Genomic DNA, 18,480 nt, shown 5'->3' on the forward strand with positions numbered 1-18,480 from the left:
GTGTGGGGTTTGGAGAGGGAAGGGACTTCAATGCCATAGAATCCAATTGCCAAAGTGGCCATTTTCTCCAGGGGAACTGATTCCTATCACCTGGAGATCAGTTGTAATAGTGGGAGATCTCCAGCCACCACCTGGAGGTTAAACTAACAAATATATCAACCATACTAGAATGTTTCCACCTGGAGGTTGGCAACTCTACAAAAATACTTTTTGCTTTTGCTTCTGGAAGTCAGAAAAAGCACATACAAAGCAAGGGGGTATGGTAAGCATGTCGTCTCTGTCAGTGTGATTAGGAGTGCTGCTTTCTGAATGTCCCTGGTTGTTCATATGTAGGCATTAGGCCTTCATTGGGTCAAATTGGTTCAGCTAGGGGTAAGGACAGAGCATGTGATCACGAGCAGGGGTGAAGTCAGGATACTTGTTCCAGTTCCCCCTCAACATGCAATGTCCCTGTACACACACATGTCAATAGTGTGCTGAGTAAATAGGTACCACTTAGGATTGCCAGGTTCCCCCTCAGCTCCGGCAGGGCATCTGGTAAGTTGCTGGACTAGATGGGCCATTGATCTGACCTAGCATGGGAGCAGTTCTCTTTAGTAACAGCAGTAGAATCTATGCTTGCAAATATGAATTGTATGTGTAGTAGAGGACCAATAAAAGTTAAAACATTAAGATGAATTCGATCGTTGGGATTCTACCACTATGGGCTTTGTTTTCAAGAGCTGGCAGATCAGGGTGCAAAGGGTGGGGGAGAGACCAATAAATGTTTTATCTTTGCATTCAGATTATTCTAACTAACATCGTTCTTACGTTCTTACAGAATCCTCTTCACCTACAGTTGAGTTTAGAGAGCTCATTAAGCTTTGATGCAGATGTCACTTTCTCGATCTTGGCCTTGAACAACTGGTATAATTTCAGTTTGATGGTCTGCCAGGAAGAGTGGAACATCACCGACTTTCTCTTCCTCACACAGCAGAGCTCCAAATTCCATTTGGGATCCATTATAAACATCACAGGAAACCTCACATCAACCAGCGACCTCTTGAAATACTTGCAGGTTCATCTGGAGAACATCAAGGACACAACCTCAACGGTGGTCATGTTTGGTTGTGACATGGAAAGCACAAGAAGGATTTTTGAGATAACTACCCAGTTTGGGGTGATGCCTCCTGAACTTCACTGGATTCTTGGGGATTCACATAATGTGGAAGAGCTGAGGACAGAAGGTTTGCCCTTGGGTCTCATAGCTCATGGGAAAACATCGCAGTCTTTTTTTGAAGACTACGTACAGGATGCAATGGAGCTGGTAGCTAGAGCTGTTGCTTCTGCTACAATGATTGAACCGGGACTGGCTCTTATTCCAAGCACTACTAATTGCTTGAATGTGGAAGAAAAAAATCTCACTTCAGGACAGTATTTATCAAAGTAAGATCCTCTTTCGATTAATTTTCTTGTAAATGCAAGGCACATGGGCTTAATATTTAAATGATGGTTTAATGATGAAATTAGACTTTTGCTGGACTTTCTCTCTTTCTCACTCCTTCACACCCACATTCTCACAGAGTTTCTGCAGTTTCCTACAGCAGCAGAACTATACACTTGGTAAACACCCTGAATAGCCTTGACTAGCTTGAGCATGTCAGATCTTGGAAACTAAGTAGGATCAGCCATGGTTAGTACTTGGGTGGGAGACCTAGGGCTGTTGGAAAAAAAATTCGGTAAAATTCAGATTCGGCAAAATTCGGCCCATTTTTATTTGGGAAATGCCGAAGTCCAAACTCCCCTGCTTCGGGTCCGTGCAATTTGGCATGAGGTCCGGAGTTTGGGGGAAAATTTGGCCGAATAAAGCCATTAAAATCACAACAGCACCTTTCCGTGGCTCCGGGGGGGAGGCATTTTGGGGGTAGAGGTCCCAAACTTTCAGGAGAGCTTCAAAGGACCCTTCTTGCAATAACCCCCAAGTTTTGTAAAGATTGGATCAGCGGGGGCTGAGATATGGGCCCCAAAAGGGGTCCCCCCTCCTTAATGTGCATTTGCAATTAGCAGAGCTTGCCGCCCACTCAAAGCTCCCAGCCCCAACAAACAGCTGAGCTGTGGGGAGCAAGGGCGGGGCAGGTGGGAAGAAGTCTGCAAACCATGAAAAGCAACACAACCATGCAAACCATCACGTTTGCAACCATGAAAAGTAACACCTGACGCCTGGGAGTTTGCAAACCATGGAAAGGGACAGAGGCATGCTAGCTAAGCATCAGGAGCAGGAGGGGGTGGAATTTCCCCTTTTGCATTGGACTCAGGACCAGGAAAATGCATTCTTTAAGTCACAATTTGAAAACAATTTTTGGGCAAGCATCAAAATAGACCTAATCGATCTTATGAATGAGGGGAAACCTGAGGACACACAACTGAAGCCCCCCCCCCTCAAACCAGGGAGAGAGAGACTCAGGGGGCACACACACACCCAGACAGAACAGACGAAAGCCCCCTTTGGCTTCCCCCCACCAACAGAAACTGCTCCCTCCCCACACACACACAAACTCTGCTTCCCCCCCACCCACACACACACAGGAGAAAAATTATAGATTAAAGCCCCAAAAGGGGTCTTACTGTTGATGTCTTCTGTTCCATCAGGAGGGACTGGGAGGACTGGATAATCCAATACAATTCCATTTAAGCACGGGAGGTTTTGCCTTGGATTTGCCACTCTCGAGATGCACACAGGATTGGCTGATCCCATTCATCCCAATAGGGAAAAGGGGGGATCCCATATCTCAGGACCCCCTGACCCAATGTTTACAAAACTTGGGGGGTCTCACAAGAAGGGTCCTTTGAAGCTCCACTAAAAGTTTGGGGTCTCTACCCCCAAAAATGCACCCCCTGCAGCCACGGAAAGGAGCAAATGTGTGCTTTAAATGGAATAAAAATGCACATTAAGGGGAGGACCCCTTTCGGGCCCCATATCTCGGGACCCCTGACCCAATGTTTACAAAACGTGGGGGGTCTCACAAGAAGGGTCCTTTGAAGCTCTGCTGAAAGTTTGGGGTCTCTACCCCCAAAAATGCGCCCCCTGCAGTCACGGAAAGGAGCGAATGAGCACAAGCACACCCGCCATGGGGATTTCTCTCTCACACACAAACAGATACTCTCTCTTTCTTTTCCCGGGCTGCGCAGCAGCTGGGCTCATGCACTCAATCGCTCAAAATGATTGGCCAGAAGAAGACCCAGCTTGGCCACCGATTGGCCAAACCCCGAATTTGCCGAATTTATTCGCCGAACACCACAAATTCACTGAATTCGGCTCCCCGTTTTCCCGCCTTTTTTGAGTTTGGTTCCATCCGAACTAAAAACCGCCGAATCAGGGGAAATTCGGCTGTTTTTCCAGTTCAGGACGAACCGAATTGACAGCCCTAGGGAGACCACCAAGGAAAACAAGGGTTGTTATGAACAGGAAGGTAATGACAAACCCCCTCTGAACATCTCTTGCCTTGAAAACCCCATGAAGGGTCGCTATAACTCAGTTGAGACTTGGCAGCACATTAGAAACAGTAGTAGTAGTAATAGTAGTAGTAGACCTGTTTAGGATTGCTCTCGTAGGATTACACTTAAGGTCCCAAGGGTCTGAAGTCATGTGATACTTTTTTTTACAGAAGTTAAGCAAATCTGGGATTGGTCAGTTCCTGGATGGGAAAACACCTAGGAAGTCTATAGGTATAATGTACGGTAGAAGAAAGAATGGGTATAAATGTAGTCAATAAATCAGTTGCACCTGCCAGTGCTGTAAAAATGAATTAATTCCTAGTAACGAATACAGTAATAAAATGTTCCTGATCAAAGATGCCATAGGGAAACTGTAGATGTAGGAGAGAAACAAGATTTATGGAATTCACTGCCTAAAGATACAGTAATGGCAGCTAGGTTTGAAAGAGAAATTTGTAGAGGAGACATCAGTGACCATTAGATAGAGCAGCTAAAGGGAACGGACATATTTAGATGCCTCTGAATACTGGCGCTGCAAGGGGGTGGGCAGCAGCAGCGGGAGGCCGTTGCCCTCATTCCATGCGTGGTTGCTTCATGGAGGCATCTGGTTAGCCATTGTGGGAAACAGGATACAGAACTATATGGACTCTGCAAGACTCTTTGTGTATTCTTCTACAGCCTTCTGAGGATTAAAAGTTGGGCTCCCAGGATTTGTAGCAGCAATCGGAATCCGGCTCTTTGAACCGCAAAGCACGAATGGCTCTCATTTAGATTTGGGGCTGTGCTTCCGCAACGGAGCACTTACTCACGAGGCCTATGTGACAACCACATTTCTGCTGAGTTAATTCCTAATCTCATGATTGCCCTTGTTACAGGGGAGGAAAGCATTAGGCTTTGAAAGGCCCATCTAGTCTGTAAATTATGGTGTTTTAACTCTGCTGCTTAGGTAATTAAAGCACTGTGTGGTTTTGACTTGCTGCCCATTCTCATTTTCGCATTCTGTTGTAGACTTAGTGAGATAAAAACAGAATGACCCAAGTCATCAAACTAATGAATATGGAACAATTTAATTAACCTACCAGGGAAACGTGACTACTAGGGCTCTTCTGGGTTACACATAAGTACCAGTGCTCTGATATCTATGTATAGGAGACCATTCTGCCCAAAAATAATTCTTATGGGGACAGCCTACTGAACTTCTATGCAGACCTAGGAAGAGCTACTTAAGTCCAAGGTAGCCTCCTTAGGCTGAAAAAGGGTCTCAAACTTTGTTTGGTGAAATGATAGAATAGGGGCAGAATCGACTCCAGCAAATGCAGTAAAAACCCATTTACTTCCCATCCCCAAGAACATGTCTGCACCTTAAACCCCCTTAAAAGGATTGACAAATAAAATAAATGTATAGTGTTTCCTAAAAACCTCAAGACCCCCACCTCATCAAGGAGCCTGTTCCACAACGTGGGAGCCATTTTGGAAAAAGAACAGGCTCTGGTAAATGCCGAGTAGATGGCCCCAAGCTGGAGGGACAACCACTATATAGCAATCTAAATAATGTAGTTGGCCCATGGGACATATGGGAAGCAACGTGTGGGTCCTAAACCTTTAGACATGTGGTTCCTAGGCCATGAAGGCTTTAAAGGTCACAACCAGCATTTTGAACTGAGCTTGGAAACAAAATGGCATTAAAAAATGTTTGTCATCAAGTCACAGCTGACGTATGGTGGCCCCCCATAGGGTTTTCAAGGCAAGAGACGTTCTGAGGTGGTTTTCCATTGCCTGCCTCTGCATCACGCCCCTGGTATTCCTTGGAGGTCTCCCATCCAAATACTAGCCAGGGCCAACCCTGTTTAGCTTCTGAGATCCAGTGAGATCAGGCTAGCCTGGGGCTGGCAAAAAAATTAGATGTTTTTAAATAAGTGAGATGTAATCAGTGAGCCCCAATTGTTACTGGGCTGCTGCATTCTGAACCTGTTGTAGCTTCCGGGTTGTCTTCAAGGGCCACTCAACATAGAGCATGTTACAGTAGTCCAACCATGAGATCACAAAAGCATTGATTAATGTGGCCAGATTGGCTGAGTCTAAGAAAGGAGAGAGTTGGTGAAACAACTCAAGTGTTTGTTTGAGCTGGAACAGTCCCCAAAAATGTAATGTTGAAGTTCATGATCTACTGCCTGTCAAAAGGTAGCAAAACAGGCCATCTGCAGAGCAGATAGTAGATTCTGCATATATGGAGTCTCTCCATGCATATAAAAATATTTGTTTGCAATTTTTGTTTTTTAAGAAAGAGCATCTCCCCAAACACCCTGAGAAGTACTGTGTATGTTTATTGTCCCAAGAATGATGAAAACGTTGGGAGTCAAATTGGAAGGGAAACATAGGGAAATAGGAATGGCCTGCTCAAGCCTTATAGAATCCTGGAGGGGAAAATTTGGGTTGGAGTGGGGAACCGTGTGATTATTATTTTTAGCATTTTAAAGGGGGAAGACAAGTGAATATGGACATACACACCATGGGAATAGGATCTTCTTCCCAGGAAAGAAGTTGAGTAGACCTTTTTTAGGGTCGCCAGGCCCAACCTGGCAACCAGTGGGAGACCAGGGGGTGCTGGGACATGGGAAGGTGGCCATCAATAGTGGCATGATAGCATTTCCAGGGAAAACTCAGAAGTGATTTATGGCTCTCTAGGAATCACTAAAAGCTCTATGGCTTTTCCAAGACAGGCATAACATCACTCCCGGGTTTTCCCAGAAGTGATGCCTTTTGTCGCTGTCAGTGATGTTTAGAAAACATTTTCTTTCTCCCACCAGCTGCTTAAGTGCTGGTGGACAAGGCCCACTGGTGGCAGGAGATCTCCCAATCCTAGCAGGCACATGACAACTCTAGCCTTTCTTGAAGAAAGGACATAGAAATGGAAGGGCACAGCAATCCCCTAGCTAAAGAACTTTTGAGAGATTCCTTATCTAAGACAGATTGTATTAACTTATTTCTTTTGCCCTACAGGTTTTTAGCCAACACCACCTTTTATGGGCTTAGCGGCCACATTAAAGTAAAAGGCTCCTCCATCATCAGTTCCGAAAACAACTTCTTCATTTGGAATCTGCAGCATGATCCCGTAGGGAATCCTATGTGGACTCGTTTGGGGAGCTGGCAAGAAGGCAGGATCATAATGGACTATGGGATCTGGCCAGAACAGGCCCAGAGGCACAAGAGTCACAACCAGCATCCTACCAGGTTACATCTGAGAGTAGTGACCCTCATTGAACACCCATTTGTGTTCACAAGGAATGTGGATGATGAAGGATTGTGCCCAGCAGGGCAGCTCTGCCTGGACCCCTTGACCAATAATTCAGCAGTGCTGGATACTCTCTTTGAAAGCCTCCAAGGAGGCAATGACACGGTGCCCACAGAATTAAAGAAGTGCTGCTATGGCTATTGTATAGATCTATTGGAAAAGTTGGCTGAAGATATGAACTTTGATTTTGACCTGTACATTGTTGGGGATGGGAAATATGGGGCTTGGAAAAATGGCCAGTGGACGGGGCTCGTGGGGGACCTCTTGGCTGGGACCGCCCACATGGCTGTGACATCCTTCAGCATCAACACCGCCCGCAGCCAAGTGATTGATTTCACCAGCCCGTTTTTTTCCACCAGCTTGGGCATCCTGGTGAGAACCAAAGACACAGCGGCTCCTATTGGAGCCTTTATGTGGCCACTCCACTGGACCATGTGGCTGGGGATATTTGTGGCTCTCCACATCACCGCCATCTTCCTCACCCTGTATGAATGGAAAAGCCCTTTTGGGATGACCCCAAAGGGAAGGAACAGGAACAAAGTGTTCTCTTTCTCCTCTGCCTTGAATGTCTGTTATGCCATCTTGTTTGGTAGAACAGCTGCCATCAAACCCCCCAAGTGCTGGACTGGAAGGTTTTTAATGAACCTCTGGGCCATATTTTGTTTGTTTTGTCTGTCAACATACACAGCTAATCTGGCTGCTGTCATGGTGGGAGAGAAAATCTATGAAGAGCTGTCTGGGATACATGACCCTAAGGTAAGGAATGTTTTTGTTGTGTGTTGACGTATTGAACTTTTGGATCTTTCTGTTCCAGATCAGAGTGATCTGAAGTGTTTTGTGTAATGAGAGAGCAGTATACAGTGTCCTGAGCTTTCTGCAAGAAAGGCCAGGATACAAAAATATGGGATATAATAAATAATTTAATGTAGTCCCTTTATCATAACAGCCATAAATGATTCATAAATGATCACATTTCATATTTCATCATTTTAAGCGCTTAAGAAGTCTGGTTCTCACACTCGTCACTTGATGGCCGCTGCAAGAATAAATGGGTACGCGTGTGAATGAACCATCAAAGATGAATCCTCACAGATGGAACTTTCCCATCATTCGTTATTAGGGTTGCCAGCTGCATGCCTGGCAGCCCCTGGAGGCTTTTGAGGGCAGAGAATGGGAAAAAGACATAGCAGGATCAAGCAACACTCAAGGAATTTCCCAAGACCATAGAGATTTGGGGAGGTCCTAGCTTAATGTGGTAATGTCTCCCACACCCTTTTTACCCTGCTGCTCCAGTAGGTGCAAGTGGGGGACAGGAAGCATTGACAGTGGAGTGCTTCATCTGCTTGGCATGCAGAAGGTCCCAGGTTCAATTCCTGGCATCTCCAGTTAAAGGGACTAGGCAAATAGGTGATGTGAAAGACCTCTGCCTGAGACCCTGGAGAGCCACTGCCAATACTGACTTTGATGGACCAAGGGTCCGATTCAGTATAAGGCAGCCTCATATGTTCATGTGAGTAATCACATTTTGACAAAGCAGGTAACTTATAGGCACATATGAATTATTCTTTAAATATAGTGGCCCTGATTCAGATCATGAGGTGGATCCTACCCTTATCCTACCACTCCCCTGAGCAAAGTTATAGGAAATTTGGAGGAAGGCTCTTTAAGCTGGAAAAGGGCACCTTGGGGTTTCACTTGCCAATGGCAAAATTTTCCGATAGAGCCAGCTTGCTGAATCACACTTATGAATACAGTTTATTCAGTCATTTGCAGACATCTAGTGCCTGGGGCATAAAAGGCAAATCATCAAACCCCCCTTGCCAGGAAAAATATACTTAATTTCTCCATTAATTTAATATATACGAAATTAAATAAATCATTGTCCATCCCATAAATGTATCTCAAATGTCCAGTTTGAGGTTATGACTTTACACAATCAGTGCAGTTCCGTTTTCCATGTTTTTAAACTCAGTATTCAGATTAAAATTTCTGAAGCTGATTTTTCTGATTTCTATCAATATATCGAACTCTTCACATGGCCCGATTTGTAGGTACTTACTTGAATACAGAGACTAAAGCCATGAACAGATAAGATAGATGTTTCTACAAACCTGAGCAAAGGCCCAGTTTTTCAGAAAAATCTGAAATATTAAAAAAACAAAACACGGTGAGGTTTTAAAAAACCATAATAATTAGGATTTCCAGGTCCCTCTTCACAACTGGTTTTGGGGGCGGAGCCTGAGGAGGGCAGGCTTTGGGGAGGGGAGAGACTTCAATGTTATAGAGTCCAATTGCCAAAGCAGCCATTTTCTCCAGGTGAACTGACCTCTGTCGGCTGGAGATCAGTTGTGATAGCTAGCCATCAGCTTTTACTGAGAAGGCACACACCTTGCGCTTGGAAAATATGCTTCAAGCAAATGCATCGTCTCAGGATTTCCATGTTTGATGAAGATTGAGCGAAATGGGACTTTACTGGATACCCATCGATTTTCTGGAATCCAAGGACGTTTGAACCCTGACATTGATGTGATACACACACGTCGTATATTTATTGTATCATTTCACTTCTACTGCGAGTTTTGTATTTATCACACACTTGTATATTCAGCATAACATTTTTGTGGTAATTGTTTACACCAGATAGCGCTGGCTTTTCTGGCCACAGTGCTGTTTTTTTGCTTTGTTAATATTCCTACTTTGGCACTTATTAGTTTTTTGAGTACAATACCTGGAGGTTGGCAACCCTAATAATAATGGGAGCAGTATCTGTAGCTTTAAGAAATGCATGCCCTCTCAACGTCCATTGTGAGGGTTGCTAGGCAACCGCAACAGTACTGACATGGTTTCTGTCAGTAAAAGGAAGTGGAAGGGGCTAGGCCCTTTCCTAGGCTGTTTTGGCATTTGAGGGCAACTTACTACTTCCTCCACGACTCACCCAAGACTGGCTGCTCACTATTGTCCAACAGCAGCCGTCAGCCAAGAACCAGTGTGGTGAAGTTGGTTAGAGTTTCATAGCAGGATCTGGGAGACCCAGAGTCAAATCCCCATTTTGCTGTGAAAGTTTGATGGATAGCAGAGTGGGAATTTGAACCTGGATCTCCAAAATCCTAGGCCAACACTCTAACTTCTCCACCACAGCTCCAAAAGTCCCAGATGGGCTGGCCCACACTGCCAGCCCTTCTCATGATGTATTTCAGAAATAAGTTATATCAGAAATAACTCATAATATTGGTTCTTGTAGGTTATCCGGGCTGTGTAACCGTGGTCTTGGAATTTTCTGACGTTTCGCCAGCAACTGTGGCAGGCATCTTCAGAGTAGTAACACTGAAGGACAGTGTCTCTCAGTGTCAAGGGTGTAGGAAGAGTAATATATAGTCAGAAAGGGGTTGGGTTTGAGCTGAGTATTGTCCTGCAAAAGTATTGTCCTGTAAGTATCAAGATAATGTGCTAATGAGGGTATGGTATGTTAATATGGAACCATTGTATCCTGAAGTGATCTGTTAATGTGTGTAATCCAAAACTAATCTGTATGGCTATTGTTGAATGTTGTCTTTGTCTGGAGGTTTTTCAGGGCAGGAAGCCAAGCCTTATTCATTCTTAAACTCTCCTCTTTTCTGTTAAAGTTGTGCTGATGTTTATGAATTTCAATGGCTTCTCTGTGCAATCTGACAAAATAGTTGGTAGAATTGTCCAGTCTTTCAGTGTCTTGGAATAAGACCCTGTGTCCTGTTTGTGTCAGTCCATGTTCAGCCACTGCTGATTTCTCAGGTTGGCCAAGTCTGCAGTATCTTTCATGTTCTTTTATCCTTGTTTGTATGCTGCGTTTTGTGGTCCCGATGTAAACTTCTCCACAGCTGCAAGGTATACGATATACTCCTGCAGAGGTGAGGGGGTCTCTTTTGTCTTTTGCTGATCGTAGCATTTGTTGTATTTTCTTGGTGGGTTTAAACACTGTTTGTAGGTTATGTTTTTTCAAAAGTTTCTCCATCCTATCAGTGACTCCTTTAATAAATGGCAAGAATACCTTTCCTATGGGAGACTGTTTTTCTTGAGTTTTCTGATTTTTGTTTGGTTTAATGGCCCTTCTGATTTCATTCTTGGAGTAGCCGTTTGCTAGCAGTGCGTGATTTAGATGATTAGTTTCTTCCTTGAGAAACTGTGGTTCACAGATCCGTCTTGCACGGTCCATTAATGTTTTGATTATTCCTCTTTTCTGTCGGGGGTGGTGGTTGGAGTTTTTGTGTAAGTAGCGATCTGTGTGAGTTGGTTTCCGGTAGACCTTGTGACCTAACTGAAGGTTTGTTTTACGGATGACAAGGGTATCAAGAAATGGGAGTTTACCCTCAATTTCCTTTTCCATGGTAAACTGAATGTTTGGATGGATATTATTAAGATGGTTTAGAAAGTCCATTAATTTTTCTTCACCATGGCTCCAAATGGTAAATGTATCATCTACGAACCTGAACCAGACTGTAGGTTTGTAAGGTGCTGATTCTAATGCTGTCTTTTCAAAATATTCCATGTAAAAGTTTGCTATTACTGGACTGAGTGGACTTCCCATAGCTACTCCATCAATCTGTTCATAAAATTCTTGATCCCATAGGAAATAACTTGTTGTCAAACAATGGTGAAATAAGGCTGTTATATCTTCTGGAAAAATCTGGTTAATCAATGAGATTGTGTCTTTTACTGGAACCTTGGTAAAGAGGGATACAACATCAAAACTGATTAATATATCCTTTGGATTGAGTCTTAACGGACTGATTTTGTTGATGAAGTGAGTTGAATCTTTGATGTAAGAAGTGGTTTTTCCAATGTGGTCCTGTAGGAGGGTGGTCAAATATTTAGCTAATTCATATGTTGGGGAACCAATGGCACTCACGATGGGTCGGAGTGGAACGGAATCCTTATGAATTTTAGGTAGTCCATATAATCGTGGTGGTTGTGCTTCAGTCTTGCATAGTTTTCTGTGTGTGTCGGGATGAAGAGTGGAATTCTTGATCAGAATGCTAGTTTTCCTGGTAATTTTGCAAGTTGGATCTCGTTTTAGTTTTTTGTATGTGGCAGGGTCCAGAAGTTCCTCAATCTTCTTTTTGTATTCTTCTGTTTTCATGATCACTGTGGCATTGCCTTTGTCAGCTGGTAGAATAATGATTTCTGGATCTGCATTGAGGGTCTTGATGGCGTTTCTCTCCTTGCGTGTTATATTGCTAGCAGGGGGCTTTGCTTTTCGTAGAATTCTTGCTGTCTCTCCTCTTATTTCCTCAGCATCTTCTTCAGGTAGATTACGAATGGCAGATTCTACATTTGCAATGATGTCTTCCACTGGAATTTGGGTGGGAGTGACTGCAAAGTTTCCTCCCTTAGCTAAGATGGAAGTTTCTTCAGGTGAGAGTTGTCGGTCTGTCAGATTGAAGATAATCCGTTTGTTGTCAAGTTTTGGACTGTTCTGTCTTCTTTCCTGTAATTTGTTAAACTTTTGCTTCTGTCTGGAAGTATGGCTGGTTAACCCCTGTTCCATTTTTCTGTAGGTGAGATTATCAATCTTGTCCCAATCATGGCTTCTCATTTTGTGGCTAGTATTGATATGTAAGGAAAACAACTCCTTGTCTGTGGCAGCAAGTTCTCTGCGGGTAGTGTGAATTCTCTCTCGTAAGAGAGCCCGTTCTAGATGGTCATAAATGCGGTTAGCTCGTGAAGTTTTAAAGATTCTTTTACTTGCACATTCTTTGCACATTATCTTGATACTTACAGGACAATACTTTTGCAGGACAATACTCAGCTCAAACCCAACCCCTTTCTGACTATATATTACTCTTCCTACACCCTTGACACTGAGAGACACTGTCCTTCAGTGTTACTACTCTGAAGATGCCTGCCACAGTTGCTGGCGAAACGTCAGAAAATTCCAAGACCACGGTTACACAGCCCGGATAACCTACAAGAACCAATGAACTCTGACAGTGAAAGCCTTCGACAACTCATAATATTGTTTGTATTGGATGGTATCTTGTGGAAGGGAGGTTCAAGTCAGAGAAATGATACTTCTTCTTCTAGCTCAGCTAGGACTCTAGAACAGCAATTCTTCATTCCAGCTGAAAAATAGATGTGAGGGTGCAGATGACATTAATAATTGTTAGAGGTCTGGCAGTCTCAGCGATGAAGCAGCAGCAACTTGCATAGACGTCCAGACCAACTCCTATCAAATTAATGGGCTACTCCCCCCCCAATGTGTTTAATTAACTGGAAAGCCTCTGGGTGACTCTCGTCCTCTCCTTAATTGGCTATGACAAATCCTTCCTCTCTTCTTTGTGCTCGGTTAGCTCCCGCCTCGCTGTATTTGAGGTTGAATTCGTTTGGGAGGAGAAAACAAGCCATAGCCAGTAGGTCGGCACTTAAAACATACAAACACCCCTGAGAGAACTGCATCCCATCCATTGCTGCTCCCCTGCAGGTGTGATTATGTGGTGGGTTCACCGAATATCTAGATTGCAAGTGAGGAAGTCAAGGCACAATCCTGCCACAGTTAAGCATTTGTAGAACCATTTGTAGATCATGGTGGGAGAGAGGAAAAAGACTTTGTACCTGCTACAGCAGATTAAGCTTGCTCCCATTCCAGATTTGTTACAAGGGGAGAGAGTGGATCAGAAGCATAACTCTGTGTTGATCATGTCCTTAGCTTGTGAGCCTGTTGCCAGACCTGGTCTTAAATTTAAAGCGAGAGTTGTGGTTCAGTGTTGGAGCATTTGCTTTGTATGCTGAAGGTTCCAGGTTCAATCCTTTGCAGCTCCAGTTAAAAGGATCTGGCAGTACGGGGTGTGAAAGAAGAAGAAGAAGAAGGTTGGTTTTTGTATGCCAACTTTCTCTACCACTTAAGGGAGACTCAAACTGGCTTACAATCACTTTCCCTTCCACTCCCCACAAAAGGGCGCAGAGGCCAAGGGCTTCCCCTGATGTTGCCTCCAATAGGGCAGCTTCATGTGTTTATGGTCATATAGCTAGCCTGTTCAGGATTCTGGCAAAAGGATACGGCATAGTGGTAAATCACCTGCTTTCCTTACAGAAGCTCCAGCTTCTATCCTCGGCACCTCTAATTAAAAAAAAAAAAATCTAGGTAATGTGGAAGACTTTTACCAAATTGTCACAAGGGCCGCTTCTAATCAGAGAAAATAATACTGACCTTGATAGTCCAATGATCTGAAACAGTACAAGGAATGTATGTTCAGATTCTTACCTCTGTATAGCATCTAGATAGCCACAGGCATAATAGTATTATCTCTATTGTTACTGTTATGAACCCACCTTCAGGTTTGCCAGGTTCCGCTTTGCTACCGGTGAGAAGTTTTAGGGATTTTTAGGGATTTTGGGCAACCCTACCCACCTTCCATTGCTTTACTTTTCACTCTGCCCTGAATTAAATACTTTATTTTGATTATGCCCTCTTATCTGTTTCTTTATATGTTATGGACTCAGCTTGTTTTGTTCTCTCTCTCTCTCTCTCTCTCTATATATATATATATATGTGTGTGTGTGTGTGCGTGTGTGTGTGTCTGTTCGCCCCCTTCAGTTTTACATCCTTCTTTCTCCTTTCCCTGCTTCCTGCCTTCCCTTCCATTTTTACTTTTCAATCTCTCTCCCTCCTCTTGACTGACAATAACTGAGGCATGGAAGCCTCAGTAATATTGTTGTGGTTACCTAACAACCCCCCAAAAATATGGTTGCCAACTCTGGGTTGGGAAATTCCTGGGGATTTGGGGAGAGAGCTTGGAAAGGGCATAGTTTGGGGAGGGAGTTTAGCAAGGAATTTTTCCATAATCTCAAACACTGCCATTTTTTCCAGGGGAACCGATCTCTGTTGTCTAGAGGTTAGTTGTAATTTTGGAAGAACTCCAGGCCCCACCTGGAGATTGGCAAACCTGCTCCCCAAATGACCTCCCAAGATCTCATAACATAGCCTTGAGAGATCTCAGTGGGCATTCATTTCTTAAAGCTACAGACACCACTTCCATTATTGGGGGGGGGGAGATTTGTTAGCCGAAATGCGTTTTGATTGGGGAATTAGCGTGCATATGGTAACTATAATATTTGTATAGTGGGATGCAACCAATATATACCAAAGACTGGATCTGTGACCTTAGAATAATGACATAGGCGAGGGATTCCAAATTAAGAGAGTTTATGTAATTCAAGAATTCAGTGTAGCAATACAAACATTACAAAGAGTCTAGGAGCAAAAGTTGGTAGAAAGAGATGTTTGCCAAGGTGGCAGGCTTACAATGATGGGAAATACTGTACCTATCTTGGAGCGGAGTTGTCCTGAGTTCCGTAGGCTAAGAGGAGTAAAAAGGGGGCAGGGGGGGGTCCCCTGCATGTTCGAGCATGGCTGCCTACTCCGGCAGAGTGACCGCAAGTATGCAAGGGGAAGACCTAAGGTAACATTATGGACTGTGGGGACCCCAGATATACTGTTTTCTGGGGGGGAGGGTGATTGGATTACCCTCATGGTTCCCAAACTAAAACAAAAGGTGACAAAGGGATTAATGATCGGCTGCTGGGGTCGGAAATGGGGCAATAGTAAACTATGCTGTTTGCATTGATTTGCTCAATTCCGGGGAACCCAAGTGTTGCTTGTATATGGGATTACTATTCATACACAAAGCTGCACATCGCTGTCTCCAGGGCTCGTCGCTTTGCATAGCCGGAGGAATGTTGTTTTACAGTTGTCTCAAAGTCTTTCGATGGCTAGCTAATCATGCTGATGAGGCAAGGGGAGGGGGGTGTTGGTGAGGGCTATGTGCTTGTCAGCTCTCTGCGAAATGGCTTCTACTGGAACGGAGGCAAACAGGGAGATGGAGTCCCTCTGGTTCACTGGAGGGTTGACCTGGGCTCTGTTTCTCAGCTGCCTGTTCGAGGGGTGACGGGACGCACTTCTCCAGGTGGCTTTAGGCTTGCCGCTTGCTCTAGAGAGGCGGCGGCATGCACCAGCTGGGGTTGCCATGACCAGTCCGGGAAATAGGCAATCCATTTTGTAACAGTCCCCCCCTTGTTGACATCGAAACTCCTGTTGAGATGCCAACACCACGTTGCTTGCTTCTGTGGATCTTGCTTGAAGATGCAGGACCCAGCTTTGCGCAAATCAAGGAGGGTTGGGAACCATTTTCTAAGCTAAAACCATGTCAGATTAAAAAGGGACAGCAAACGGAACTCAGTATGTTCTAAAGAGGGACATGTACTCTCAAAAACGGCTGCATTGAATGGCTCAGTGCAATAGATGCAATTTTGTAAATAATAAAAAGTACAAATAAGCAGCAAATAAAACAATGACCATGCTAAACTCGAACTACATTTCTAAACTATGGAACTAAAACCAGCAATATAGTATACAGGCACTTAATGATTAATTACGTAATACATAGTTAAATAATGCACAAAGGAAAAAAAAACCTTGGGCATGGATGCTGGCTGGAAAAAAACTTTGTACACTTTAAAAGTTAAAGCAGTGAGGAACCCAACCCGCTGGTATTTTGCTTTGATGCTTTAAGAAAAGGAAAACATCATCCCCCCCCCCCTTGAGTCCATGGCTGTTAAAAAGGCTCAGCATAAGGGCAAAGGTACAAAAAGGTTTGTGGTTCTTCGACTGGAGTTGGTTCCTCCATCTCAAGCGAGGTTGCTCGGGCTGTGCTTTCGCACTTTCACTTTTGATCGTCGGCTCTGTTTGTCTCCGACAGAGCTGACATGGGGAAGTCAGATAGAGGGTGCCTAGGAGCGGTCTGTATGCTTTGCAAGAACACTTTTATTTGGAAAAATAAAGATAATAAATAAAACCTAAACCTCAAAGAAAATTTACACAGAAAGTGCATGTCTCTAGTTGTAGGGGACTAGGGTCATATGCTTGAAAGGTTACATTCTCCAGTGGATTTAAACTGGGGTGCGATTAAAGCTCAATGGTTGTTACACAATAATGCATATATATATATCTATATATCCATAACCTGAACATAGATTCTAGGTATAAGCAATACACAGTGACTCAAGCGGCAGTCCCTTGCAGTCTTTATTACATCGTGAAAACATATGGGAGATCACCCCCCCTCCTCGGCAGGAGTTACTGAGGGGGCAGTGGAGGTGTAAATGCAGAGCAAATCCCTGCGGTGAGTTCCGTGCTGGAAGGGGGGGCGGACTTATTGCAACACTGGGCATGTGCAGAGTGCACTTTGGAAGCCGGGGTGGGTTCCAATCGCCACTAAAGAGCAAGGGGAGGGGAGCAACAGGCTCCCAACATTCACAATGAAATCCTCGTGAGTCTCAACACTCAGGGGTTGTAGTCCAAACAAAACCTAATTTTAAAAACTGTATTTCAAATTGAATCAAAAACACATTTTCAAAACTAGGGCTCCTGTGTTCATTGAGGTCCCGGTTTGAATTTGCTAAAGACTAAGCAAACTACAAGGTTCCTGCAGGGGGAGGAGCCCAAAAAGGACAAAAAGCGATGGTGCCTCTGTGCATGTGCAGAGTGTTACTGGGCAGTGAGCTGTTCTCACAAAAGAATAATGGGGCTTGTCATGCAAGGCAAACAAACCAAAACCACAAATGGGAGATTGGAGGGGCAAGACCTAAGCTCAGGGGCTGGTTCTCCCTTGCCATTCTCAAAACGGATGCCAAATGCAAATTACCTTTTAGAGTAAAATGTAAAACAAAACCACTAATGCAAGAACTAATTTGACCAACAATGCTGGGTGCGCTGGGTTGCCTTTTTCCCATGGCACACCAAGACTTTTATCGTGGACCATATTAGAACAGGACTAAATTTATGGCACTTTTGAACTAAAATATATTCTCAAAATTAATAATGACATATTTGCAACCAAAAAAAACTCAAAAGGGGGGGAAAGCCTGCCCTTTGAGCAGGAAGGATTACCAGTGCGCATACTACAAACAGTTAGATTTTGTATCATGAGGGTTTTATTTTAGTAAGAAGAAACTTTTAAAAATTATTCAATTTACAAAATACCAATTCAAAAAATGAAGCCGCAATGTCCCGTGTGTGTTAGAATCTTTGGGCAAATTGCGGAGACATGCAGAGGTCAAGCAAATATCGAACTCCTACAGGGAAAAATGAAGGCGAGAACAAAACGGAGCACGTGTCTCTGTGCATGTACAGAGAGCCATGCCCATTGCCCACAAAGTTAAAATAGGCTTGCCTCAAACAAACAAACAAAAACTTCCATGCGGATCGCTTTGAGTCCTCCCACGTTTACCAAATTGGGATCAGAACTTGATCTAGGATAATCCAAAATTATAATAAAAAGTTAATCTTTAGGGGACGTCTGCCCATGATAGGGGCAGTGATTCCTATATGGAGACAGTTGTGGGGCGCAACAGGGGGCTAGAGAGCCCATGTTGCTGTACCCCTAAAACAAACCTAAAATCCTTGAGGGAAAACAAAAAGGGGGGGGAATCCGAGTGCATGGACGCACTCCTACCTGATTTTCACTGAAGTACACATTAATAACTGGCTGGACGAACTCTTTTCAGCAGCAGCATCACTTAGATTGCAGCTCCAACTCACACTTAGTCACCACTCTTAACTCGTCTTATTTCAGTGCAATTTAAAAAAAACCTTCTCTGTTCTTCTAAAGACAAAACCTGTCCAGGCCTCTGTTATGGGCTGCAGTCCCAAACATCAGCCATCCCTACAATTATTACTTTCCAAG

The 18,480-nt window shown here is 44.0% G+C and overlaps 1 protein-coding gene across 1 annotated transcript in view; it reads left to right on the forward strand.

Annotated features, from left to right (window-relative positions):
• Positions 1-18,480, forward strand: part of GRIN3A (glutamate ionotropic receptor NMDA type subunit 3A) — a 163,443-nt gene that overhangs the window by 80,795 nt on the left and 64,168 nt on the right. Inside the window, exons 2-3 of the mRNA XM_056848278.1 lie at positions 821-1,425; positions 6,475-7,522. Coding sequence (XP_056704256.1) covers positions 821-1,425; positions 6,475-7,522 — 1,653 coding nt within the window. The remainder of the gene's footprint in view (positions 1-820; positions 1,426-6,474; positions 7,523-18,480) is intronic.

This window comes from Euleptes europaea, chromosome 4 (genome assembly GCF_029931775.1).
Source record: "Euleptes europaea isolate rEulEur1 chromosome 4, rEulEur1.hap1, whole genome shotgun sequence".
In the NCBI taxonomy this organism is placed as follows: domain Eukaryota; kingdom Metazoa; phylum Chordata; class Lepidosauria; order Squamata; family Sphaerodactylidae; genus Euleptes; species Euleptes europaea.